Source organism: Schistocerca gregaria, chromosome 2 (assembly GCF_023897955.1).
Source record: "Schistocerca gregaria isolate iqSchGreg1 chromosome 2, iqSchGreg1.2, whole genome shotgun sequence".
In the NCBI taxonomy this organism is placed as follows: Eukaryota; Metazoa; Arthropoda; class Insecta; order Orthoptera; family Acrididae; genus Schistocerca; species Schistocerca gregaria.
In genome coordinates, this window is record NC_064921.1 from 923,016,821 (window position 1) to 923,029,563 (window position 12,743).

At 42.1% G+C, this 12,743-nt stretch overlaps 1 protein-coding gene across 1 annotated transcript in view; it reads right to left on the reverse strand.

Moving 5' to 3' along the window:
- LOC126336052 (glutamate receptor 1-like) overlaps window positions 1-12,743 on the reverse strand; it is a 146,204-nt gene that overhangs the window by 91,974 nt on the left and 41,487 nt on the right. Inside the window, exon 4 of the mRNA XM_049999532.1 lies at window positions 6,497-6,707. Coding sequence (XP_049855489.1) covers window positions 6,497-6,707 — 211 coding nt within the window. The remainder of the gene's footprint in view (window positions 1-6,496; window positions 6,708-12,743) is intronic.

Sequence of the window (12,743 nt, forward strand, 5' to 3'; positions counted from 1 at the left end):
CCTCTTTCTATATGATTTTCAATGAAGCAGCGATGCACTTAACAACTTTTTGAATATATTTCTTAGTAAACACATGTGCACCAATAATTTGTGTATTTGTATGTGGAAAGTCGGAAGGCAGCAGAATTCATGATTCAGGCAATATTTTACGTGCACCTTCCACAAAACTATTTTATCTTCAGATCCAAGGAAGCTTCTCAAATTCAGTACTTGGCCAGAACATGAATGACAATGCCCACTCGAAGCGCCAGAGTAAGGACGTTACTAGATCTATAACCCAGCTTACAGAAGATATCAGGAAAACTAGGATTCACGAAGTATCGCATTTGAATGGTTATTTTCGGCAGGGGTGTGTGTTTAGTTTGGGAAAGGAGGGCCATATACAACAGAAAGTAAGATATTAACAACCAATTGGATCGCGAGTCAAAGACCCAAAGCTATCCAGGGAGTTAGAGAGACACACCAAGACCAACGTTTGCAGAGTTCTGGGGAAGACTGACACTGTAACAGTGGAAATTTTATTTTTGGGCTTCATGAGAGTCCATATACTGCTGGAAGATCACTACTGATCAGCCAAAACTATTGATTGTAGACATTCAGTCCTACACGCATTCTATTCGGAAATATTGTAAGAGTCATTTGATCTCAACAAGCTATTCTCATAAAGCAAGATAGTGAAATAAAGTTGCTGTGTCCTACTAAAATCCACATATCAATTTTCCGGTTGTCCCTAAATAATAACTGACAGGAAGGAATGGAAGCCTGGAAAAAGCTATTAATACAATAACAGTCTTATTTTTCCATGTTCAATCTTTGTTGGTGATGGATACACAATCATCCTTGGCAAACAAGTTTTTAAAAGGACAACTACCATCAATATAGCAGGTCCCCATGACCAGTATGTTTTATAGAAATAAAAGGAATAATAACAAACTTTTCCTGCAAGTGGGACACCTATTTTATTTCTACTCGTGTGCATATTTTATGATTATTCAACATGTTACTCAACATTTGAGTTTCAATCAGCATAGTACAATACATCTCTTACCACTAACCTTATTACCAAGTGAAACTAACAACAGAAATAAAGGTTTGTCACATAAGCCCGTTTCGAAAGCAATTGTGAACTCAAGGAACTAAAAAAAAAAGAGAATAGCAGTACACAGATGTATGTATACGCAAATTGCCCTTACGATCATGCGGTTTATCATCACCACAATTAAAATTACTGTGATTCGGCACAAAGAAATGCTGTTTAAACGAGAAAGTGCGTTAACAACTTTCACATGGTGGAAGGAGAAACTTGCTGCCGAAAGACTGCAGAGAAATGTGTCCCCTACTTTACTTCGTTATGCAAACAATGCCGCTGCGTAAAACGTAGCACGGTAGGCGCTGATGTGAAATATGATCTTAAAGTGCGTCTACATCATATTCATCATACGCTTTCACCACAACTTTTCTGAAAGTGATGTAGAGGCCAGCTGGACGTGAAAATTTCGTAGATAAAATGTTCGACAAAATCTGAAGTTGTGTAGAAGAATAAATGCCAAATACTACAATAATTGTGAGACCTGAGTTTTTTTCCTGGCGTATACAGTTTTCAAACAACTTAGGGGTTATTCAACCAGAGAGTACTAACAGCGACAGACGATATTTCGGCCAATATATTGACCAAAGTTCAGAATAGCAAAGTAGGAATCGTTAGTCAAGAAATACAAGGTCGTAGAGGCATGCTTGACAGTGGGAGAAACAGAGGCCACCTGTAGAAATGTTAAAGGATTTGAAGAAAAGAGAAGCGGCTGTATCAAAAGTCCTCAGATGGCAAGCGCGTACTATACAAGGAAGGACTAGTCGTTCATAAATTATTTTGTGGTTTGCGATTTTTGTTACCGTTTGTTTATTTGACATTGGGAGTGTAATCCAAATAAAGTTTGTAAATGCTCGAGATTGTGTGTACAGTTTGTGGAGAGTTGCTAAGTGATCTCATTATTCAACACTCTTGTGATAATTTGTCTGGGTAACTTTTGGTGTTAAGGAATAGCATATAAATCTTTATGACAACATATCTCCTGAACTACGTGGCTTATTCTGATAAATTTTCCAGGTACTTTCAGTAGTTTTAGTGGATACTGCCTGAAAAATACACTACTGGCCATTAAAATTACTACACCATGTGGAAATGCAGATGATAAACGGGTATTTATAGGAAAAATGTGTTATACTAGAACTGACGTGGTTACATTTTCACGCAATTTGGGTGCTTACACGCTGAGAAATCAGTACCCAGAACAACTACCTACGGCCGTAATAACGGCCTTGATACTCATGGAGCTTAGATGGAGTGTACAGTTACAGCTGCCCACGCAGCTTCAACACGATACCACAGTTCATCAAGAGTAGTGACTGGCGTATCGTGACGAGCCAGTTGCTCGGCCACCATTGACCAAACGTTTTCAATTGGCGAGATATCTGAAGAATGTGCTGGCCAGGACAGCAGTCGAACATTTTCTGTGTCTAGAAAGGCCCATATAGCACCGGCAACATGCGGTCGTGCATTATCCTGATGAAATGTAGGGTTTTCCAGGGATCGAATGAACGGTAGAGCCAGGGGTCGTAACACATCTGAAATGTAACGCCCACTGTTCAGAGTTCCGTCGATGCGAACAAGAGGTGACGAGACGCGTAACCAATTGCACCCCATACCATCACGCCGGGCGATGACGAATACACGCTTCCAATGTGCTTTCATCGCGATGTAGCCAAAAATGGATGCGACCATCACGATGCTGTAAACAGAACCTGGATTCATCCGCAAAAATGATGTTTTTCCATTTGTGCACCCAGGTTCGTCGTTGAGTACACCGTCGCACGAGCTACTGTCTGTGATGCAGCGTCAAGGGTAACCACAGCCATGGTCTCCGACATAGTCCATGCTGCTCCAAACGTCGTCGAACTGTTCGTGCAGATGGTTGTTGTCTTACAAACGTCACCTTCAGTTGACTCAGGAATTGAGACGTGGCTGCACGATCCGGTACAGCAATGCGGATAAGATGCCTGTCATCTCGACCACTGGTGATACGAGGCCGTTGGGTTCCAGCACGGCGTTCCGTATTCTGCTAACAGTCATTGGATCTCGACCAACGCGAGCAGCAATGTCGCGATACGTAAACCGCAATCGCGATAGTCTACAATCCAACCTTTATCAAAGTACGCATTTCTCCTCCTTACACGAGGCATCACAACATTCCACCAGTCAACGCCGGTCAACTGCTGTTTGTGTATGAGAAATCGGTTGGAAACTTCTCCCATGTCAGCGCGTTGTAGGTGTCGCCACCTGCGCCAACCTTGTGTGAATGGTCTGAAAAGCCAATCATTTGCATATCACAGCATCTTCCTCCTGTCGGTTAAATTTCGCGTCTGTAGCCTCGTATCTTTGAGGTGTAGCAATTGTAATGGCCAGTTGTGTACATTTCCAGTAGAGTTAATAGTAAAGTGGTAATAAATTAAAACGTCGTGCATGAAGGTGAAGTTTTGCTGGTGGAAAACCTAAAAAATATTGAAATGAAAAACTTTTTCGCTTGTATTATTTTGTGGCTGGTGTTAGTGAGACAAAGTTTCAAAAAGCTTAGAAGTATGTGTAAAGTTTGTTCGAAGACGCTGTGCTCTCTTTTTCAAATACTGGACGTATGGCGTCGATAGTTACGATGCCGCAACGCAGGTGCTCGCTCTCGCAAGTTGGCACTCCGAGAGAAGACTAACTACGCCGACCACAGCGCCCTCTGGCCGACGATGTGGAGCTCAGGGTGTGCCGCATTAATTTCACTCTTTCCATCAAGAGCAGACCGCCTAGAAATATTGCTTCTACTACCGAGTGGGCTAGCTTGCTATTGAGACTTTGTGTTAGTTACGCTCAGTTCAGTAAAGTGCTTCACCTCTCCTGCTCCTACTCGCTTCTTTCACTCTCGGCCTATATTACGGAAGCAGTTGACTCGAGCAGACCCACGCACCGCCTATCCAGGCAGGATACAAAAGGACGAACGTACTCTGGGTAATTGTCGCACTATGTATTACTGTCTTGCACGACATACAGACAGTTTCTAATTGTAATACTTGGTATACTGTATTAAACGTTTAACATATGATTACACCTCTTAATAAGCAGATTATGGAAGATTCTTAAGTATTTAAATTAGGTAAATAACTATATGAGATATTGAAAATCAATTGTGTTTGGTAGAGCTAGATGCCATTAAAGGGGCAACCTGCAACTGAGACTATGCACAGTGAACTGAGTTAGACCATTATTAATATAGATTACGACTGAGCTTTTCCTCGCAAGACAATGTTTTATTAGTGTGAATTTTAATTATGTTACTTGTGTAATAACAATTGGCTTGGTCTAGCGTAGATTAATTCTGCATTATTTTGGTATTTTCAGTGCTGGCCTTCCACTAATAAGGTCTTCTTTTATTCACTGCGAATTTCAATTACTCTTACATATATCTCAATCAGTGGCCTCCACTACTCATAAAATCTACATCTACATGACTACTCTGCAATTCACACTTAAGTGCTTGGCAGAGGGTTCATACTATCTCTCTACTATTCCACTCCCGAACAGCGAACGGGAAAAACGAACAACTAAACCTTTCTGTTCGAGCTCTGATTTCTCTTATTTTATTTTGATGATGATTCCTACCTATGTAGGTTGGGATCAACAAAATATTTTCGCATTCGGAAGAGAAAGTTGGTGACTGAATTTTCGTAAAAAGGTCACGCCGCGACGAAAAACGTCTATGCTGTAATGACTTCCATCCCAACTCGTGTATCATATCTGCCACACTCTCCCCCCTATAACGTGCTAATACAAAACGAGCTGCCCTTTTTTGCACCCTTTCGATGTCGTCCGTCAATCCCACCTGGTAAGGATCCCACACCGCGCAGCAATATTCTAACAGAGGACGAACGAGTGTAGTGTAAGCTGTCTCTTTAGTGGACTTGTTGCATCTTCTAAGTGTCCTGCCAATGAAACGCAACCTTTGGCTCGCCTTCCCGACAATATTATCTATGTGGTGCTTCCAACTGAAGTTGTTCGTAATTTTAACACCCAGGTACTTAGTTGAATTGACAGCATTGAGAATTGTACTATTTATCGAGTAATCGAATTCCAACGGATTTCTTTTGGAACTCATGTGGATCATCTCACACTTTTCGTTATTTAGCGTCAACTGCCACCTGACACACCATACAGCAATCTTTTCTAAATCGCTTTGCAACTGATACTGGTCTTCGGATGACCTTACTATTCTAATTATTCAGCATTTACTTAACATGTCTTGTATGTTGGTTCTGCATCGTAGGCATAGTTTTTTTTTTAGAATTTCCTATTTCGTCTGTGTAATATTTAAAGACTGTCTATTGAGGTTTTGTCTTTACCGTGCTCATTTTGAGCAGAATATTTTGTTATTTGTTTGGATCTGTCATGGCGAGATTGCTGTTAATAAATTGTGTTTCTTGATAGGAAACGTACATACCTCCACAACACCCAGTCATTTCCACTCATCACTCTATGTTACTCGAAACCGTCCTGTAGCATTGAAGACATCCTGAATTTCTCGACTTTTAGAGAGCTCTGTCATAATTAACTTTCCCTCTGAAGCGCTGTGTGCTCTGGTTTGAAACTTCCTTGCGTATTAAAAGCGTGTGCCGGGTGAGGGATCAAACCTGGGACCCTTGTCTCTTGCGGGATAGTGCTCTTCGACTGAGCATCCTATCACGAATCACGACCCATTCTCATACCCTGAGTTACTGACGGAAGTAAAATTGTAGCGTTGGGTCGTGAGTCGCACTTGACCGCAAATGGGTAAGTCGTCACGTTCGCGCCACAGTCCAAAACACACTTTTAATCTGCCAGGAAGTTTCAAAAAAATGGTTCAAATGGCTCTGAGCACTATGGGACTTAACAGCTGTGGTCATCAGTCCCCTAGAACTTAGAACTACTTAAACCCAACTAACCTAAGGACATCACACACATCCATGTCCGAGGTAGGATTCGAACCTGCGACCGTAGCGGTCGCGCGGCTCTGGACTACGCGCCTAGAACCGCTACACCACCGCGGCCGGCCAGGAAGTTTCAGAAATGTTCAGATGTGTGTGAAATCTTATGGGGCTTAACTGCTAGGGTCAGCAGTCCCTAAGTGTATGCACTACTTAACCTCAATTATTCCAAGGACAAACACACACACCCATGCCCGAGGGAGGACTCGAACCTCCGCCGGAACCAGGCGCACAGTCCAGGACTGCAGTGCCCTAGAGCGCTCGGCTATTCCCGCGCGGCGGAAGTTTCAGCGCTGTCGTACATTATGCCAAGTGGAAAGTTTGCACTTACAAATCAGACGACCTTTTCCTAATGGTTACTGATGAATACCAATCGAAGATGCATAGCCTATGCTCCATACTGAAACACAGAGCGGCGTGACACAATGCAAGTTCATACCTGGGCACGGTGAGCACGGAGGAGAGTCCGCTGCCGTAGCTGGCGGTGACGAGCAGGTAGGCGATCAGCAGCCAGGACAGCACGTGGCGCGTGGGGCCCACGACACGTGTGTGGCGCCGCTCCAGGTCGGGTGTCTGCAGCACGAGCAGGCCCAAAGAACGGAAGAAGCAGTCCTCCACCGTCGAGTACCGTCCGCCACCCTGCGCGTCACCTGAAATTGCAGCTCTGTCTTTACACTCAAGATCAATAATAATTACATCAATGATAAAATCCGCTGGGGCTGGTAATTTTTTTTTTTAAGAACGAAAGCAAACCCGGTATCAGGACATGTGTCCTACCGTTAGGTAAATATTGAAATGTGAGTCCGCAAAGAATGCTTAAACGAGACCCTTTCGTTTTTTTTTGTTTTTTTTTTTTGGGTGGGGGGGGTCATCAAACTTCTGACTAGTTTGATGCAGTGCGTCACAAATTCCACTCCTGTGTCGACCTCTCCATCTTAGACTGACTTGGCAGAAAATCGTAAGAAATTTTGGTCGTACGTCAAAGTGGTAGGTGGATCAAAACAAAATGTCCAGACACGCTGTGACCAAAATGGTACTGAAACAGAGGATGACAGACTAAAGGCCGAAATACTAAATGTCTTTTTCCAAAGCTGTTTCACAGAGGAAGACAGCACTGTATTTCCTTCTCTAGACTGTGGCACAGATGACAAAATGGTAGATATCGAAACAGACGACAGAGGGATAGAGAAACAATTACAGTCGCTCAGAAGAGGAAAGGCGGCTGGACCTGATGGGATACCAGTTAGATTTCACACAGAGTTCGCGAAGGAACTTGCCCCCCTTCTTGCAGCGGTGTACCGTAGGTCTCTAGAAGAGCGTAGCGTTCCAAAGGATTGGAAAAGGGCACAGGTCAACCCCGTTTTCAAGAAGGGACGTCGAACAGATGTGCAGAACTATAGAGCTATATCTCTAACGCCGATCAGTTGTATAATTTTGGAAGAATCTCAATGGATAGAAGTCTTCCGAAGTAAGAATGATTTCAGGTGTGCCGCAGGGGAGTGTCATAGGACCGCTCCTATTCACATTATACATAAATGACCTTGTGGATGACATCGGAAGTTCACTGAGGCTTTTTGCAGATGATGCTGAGATGTATCGAGGGGTTGTAACAATGGAAAATTGTACTGAAATGCAGGAGAATCTGCAGCGAATTGAGGCATGGTGCAGGGAATGGCAATTGAATCTCAATGTAGACAAGTGTAATGTGCTGCGAATACATAGAAAGATGGGTCCCTTATCATTTAGCTACAAAATAGCAGGTCAACAACTGGAAGCAGTTAATTCCATAAATTATCTGGGAGTACACATTAGGAGTGATTTAAAATGGAATGATCATATAAAGTTGATCGTTGGTAAAGCAGAAGCCAGACTGAGATTCATTGGAAAAAACCTAAGGAAATGCAATCCGAAAACAAAGGAAGTAGGTTACAGTACGCTTGTTCGCCCACTGCTTGAATACTGCTCGGCAGTGTGGGATCCGTACCAGATAGGGTTGATAGAAGAGATACAGAAGATCCAATGGAGAGCAGCGCGCTTCGTTACAGGATCTTTTAGTAATCGCGAAAGCGTTAAGGAGATGATAGATAAACTCCAGTGGAAGACTCTGCAGGAGAGACGCTCAGTAACTCGGTACGGGCTTTTGTTAAAGTTTCGAGAACAACCTTCACCGAAGAGTCAAGCAGTATATTGCCCCCTCCTACGTATATCTCACGAAGAGAACATGAGGATAAAATCAGAGATATTAGAGCCCACACAGAAGCATACCGGCAATCCTTCTTTCCACGAACAATACGAGACTGGATTAGAAGGGAGAACCGATAGAGATACTCAATGTACCCGCCGCCACACACCGTCAGGTGGCTTGCGCAGTATGGATGTAAATGTAGAGTAGCACTTGCAGCCTGCGTCCTCAGTTATTTCCTGGATATATTCCGATCTCTCTCTTTTTCTATAGATTTTACCTTCTACAGCTCCCTCTAGTATTATGGAAGATATTCCATGATGTCTAAACAGAAGTCCTTTCGTCTTGACAGTGTTTTCCATGTATCCTATTTCTCATCGATTCTCTGGTAAAAACCCTCATGGCTTACCGTGTCAGTCGACCAGATTTCCAACATTCTTCTGTAGCACCACGTCTCAAATGCTTCGATTCTCTTCTGTTCCGGTTTTCCCACACTCCATGTTTTACTTCCATACAATGCTGTGCTATATAAGTACACTCTCAGAAATTTCTTCCTCAAATTAAGGCCTACGTTTGCTACTTGTAAACTTATGTTGGCCAGTCCTTGTCTGCTTTTTATGTTCTCACTCCGTCTGTCATGGGTTATTTTGCAGCATAAGTAGGATAATTCCTTAACTTCATCTACTTCTTGATCACCAGTCCTGATGTTAAGTTCCTCGCTGTTCTCAATTCCGCTAATTCTCGGTACTTTGGCCTTCCTTCGATTAATTCTCAATCCATATTCTGTACTCATTAGGCTGTTCATTCCGTTCAGCAGATACCGTAATTCTTCTTAGCTTTGAATGAGGATAGCTATGTCATAAGCGAATCGTTATCATTGATACAATCTCACTTTGAATTTTAATTCCACTCCTGGGCCTCTCTTTTGCTTCCATCATTGCTTCTTTGATGTACACATTGAAAACTAGGGGCGAAAGATTACATCCTTGTCGACTTACGCCTTCCAATTCTAGCACTTTATTCTTGGTCTTCAACGCTTATTTTTCTCTCTTGGCTCTTGTACATATTGTGTATTATACGTCTTTCCCTACAACTTGCCCTTATTCTTCTCAGGATTTCGAACATCTTCCAGCATTTGACATTGTCGAACGCTTTTTCAGGTCGTCAAATCATGTCAGATGTATTGATTTTTCTTTAGCCTTGCATCAGTTTATCAGCACTTGGATTAAAATAATTTAAAATAAGTTAAAATAGTGCATCCCTGGTACATTGCATGCAAAAACATATCCTCTTCTATCCCAGGTCTGAAAGAAAGTCTCTGTCAGAAAAGGACAATGGCCTGGGCTTAGTTACGCGTAACACATGGATTTGCATGGAGGTTGATGGTCGGTCTTTCGAACACAGTGCTGCATGGACGCCCATCAGATCCATACGAAGCATTACCCTAAGTTGAAATACTCGATGTTAAACATATCAGTGTCCGCAGCTCGTGGTCGTGCGGTAGCGTTCTCGATTCCCGCACCCGCGTTCCCTGGTTCGATTTCCGGCTGAGTGAGGGATTTTCTCTGCCTCGTCATGACTGGGTGTTCTGTGATGTCCTTAGGTTAGTTAGGTTTAAGTATTTCTCAGTTCTAGGGACTGATGACCATAGATGTTAAGTCCCATAGAGCTCAGAGCCATTTGAATCATTTTTGTGATCAAAGTCTCAGATAAAACTCGTATTCTCAGCTAAAGTCAGGAAGATATATAGGAATGAGCATCCAGCCAAGTGAAAGATACGGGTTTAGAGTAAACCAGAAAAGACGAAAGTAACAAGGAGTAACAAAAATTGGATTATCAATAAATTTAAAAAAAAGCAATGGCGATCACTTTATAAAGAAAGTGAGGGTATTCGATTACCCACGAAGAAAAATAACACATGACAGGCGGTGCAAAGACTGTGTAAAAGTAGACAAGCATAGGCAAAGAGGGTACTCTTAAGTCAATTAAGAATACCACCACAGTCTAACATTCACAGCCGCCACACTCTCTGGTACGAAAGTTGTTACCGTTTGACAGCTGGAGTGACACTAGCGCTCCAAGCGGTGAGAAAGCAGCGTCGTAAGCATGATGTTTGTTTTATTTATTTTTCTACTTATTTACCGAAATAGTTATTATATTTTGTGTTCCACGCATTAGCAAATTACCAAGAGATATGAATTATTGCGAAAGAATGTAAAAACAGCCGAATCTCAATGTGTCAGTGACGTAAGCGGAAAGGGAAGCAGTGGTTGGAAAGGGAGTGAACAGGGTAGTAGCCTGTCCCCGATGTTATTCAATCTGTATATTGTACAAGCAGTAAAGGAAACGAAACAAAAATTCGGAGTAGGTATTAAAATCCACGGAGAAGAAATAAAAACTTTAAGCTTCGTCGATGACATTGAAATTCTGTCAGAGACAGCAAAGGACTTGGAAGAGCAGTTGAACGGAATGGACAGTGTCTTGAATGGAGGATATAGGATGAACATCAACAAAACAAAACGATGGTAATGGAATGTAGTCGAATTAAGTCTGGTGATACTGAGGGAATTAGATTAGGAAATGAGACACTTAAAGTAGTAAAGGAGTTTCGCTATTTGGGGAGAAAAATAACTGATGATGGTTGAAGTAGAGAGGATATAAAATGTAGACAGGCAATGGCAAGGAATTTGTTTCTGAAGAAGAGAAATTTGTTAGACTGCATCAAACCAGACTCAGGACTGAAGACTACAACGCAACAACAACAAGCTACAATTATTTCTTGAAGAAATACTTTAGAATATGTGCATAACTATAACTTACGCAGCTTAAAGCAAGAGAATATAAACACATATTCATGCATCAGAAGCCTATATCTTTGTTGTTGTCTCTTATTATTGTGATAGGCACCTTACTTGACACGTAAAAACTGTGTGTGGAGTGTAATGATTCATCCATTCTTACGCCTCACTCGACTTTCAAATGCAAGTATATTTTGGTAAATTTGATTACTTTTGCGTCGAAAGAGAATGTATGGAAGATTATTGCCGTTAGTGGCTCAGTTGTAGTAGCAATTTTCGAATTAGTTTCTTCTGTATTGGGAAGGTATTTTATTGCATTTCATGTTTTAATACCACGTCTGTGTGGTTTTCCCTTTAGCTATAGGTATGGTGGTTTATTTGGTACTTTAAATAATGTAGGTATGAATTCCACACAAGTTTCCTACGTTGCACATTTACTGATTTGGCTGGAAGTATAGTGAACTAAACTTCTCCTTTCTGGGTAGAAGTACGACTCTTTCTGCCAAAGGACAGGTCTTCTGTTATATAATGGGTATTTTTTTTTGTTCTTAAAAGAAATCGACATTCTTCTCTGTGCGTTACAAGAGAATCGTAAATAAATTGTTCTGTAATGTACCGTTTCATACCTCGCAGGGTCCTCTGGAAACTAAAGAAAGAAATTTGTGGTATATTTTTTTAGTTATTGTCGACGTTTATGCCAATATGTACGCTTCCTATCGTAAAAACTATGTCACAAATCAGTATAAACCATACTATACACTCTCATCCGATATCGTATTCAGAAGTGTAGCTTGCTGGCCGCTTGGTGCGCTGCTGTCTCAGTGGGTAACAAAAACGAAAAGGATTGTCGCGACTGTTATGTTGGACTGTGATATCACTATCAATAATGTACTTCAGTTCCAGAAAGAAATGTCTGAAAATGAACTCCTGGAGCTCGGAAATCTATCATGGCATCTGACAAAACCAAAAAGGAATATAACATTTGAGATGTATCGTTACAGACATCGCCAAATAAGATTTAAAATTGGGAGAGGCTTCGCAGAAATGATGAGAAAAAGAGTACATGGAAAACACTGGAAGAAAAGACGGAATAATACAACATGCATTAGGAGATCAGCGAATAATTTACGAAGTACTACGTGGAGCAGAAGAGATAAAGAGAGACAGAGATAAGAATATGGGACGAAGAGGTTGTCACAACTGAGGATGTCGTGGCGGGCCATGTGCGACCACTCTGAACATTACTAGCGGATTAAAAAGAATCCCGATGTTGACGCCTATACTTACCATTTCCTACCTTTCACTGCAACAACTGCAACAATTAGCCGCGTAGACTGAATTTGTGAATTGGAATGAGATTCGAACACGGATACGGATCTTCTGCAAAGGCTCGTGGGAAAGAGAATTTTCACCCTACCCGCTCCTCCCACTCCCATACACAAGTGCCGGCCGCGGTGGTCTCGCGGTTCTAGGCGCGCAGTCCGGAACCGTGCGACTGCTACGGTCGCAGGTTCGAATCATTCCTCGGGCATGGATGTGTGTGATGTCCTTAGGTTAGTTAGGTTTAAGTAGTTCTAAGTTCTAGGGGACTGATGACCACAGCAGTTGAGTCCCATAGTGATCAGAGCCATTTGAACCGTACACATGTCCCAGCCGTATAACATGTTCAGTTACATAGCGCTAATGTGCCACTTACATAACTCTGT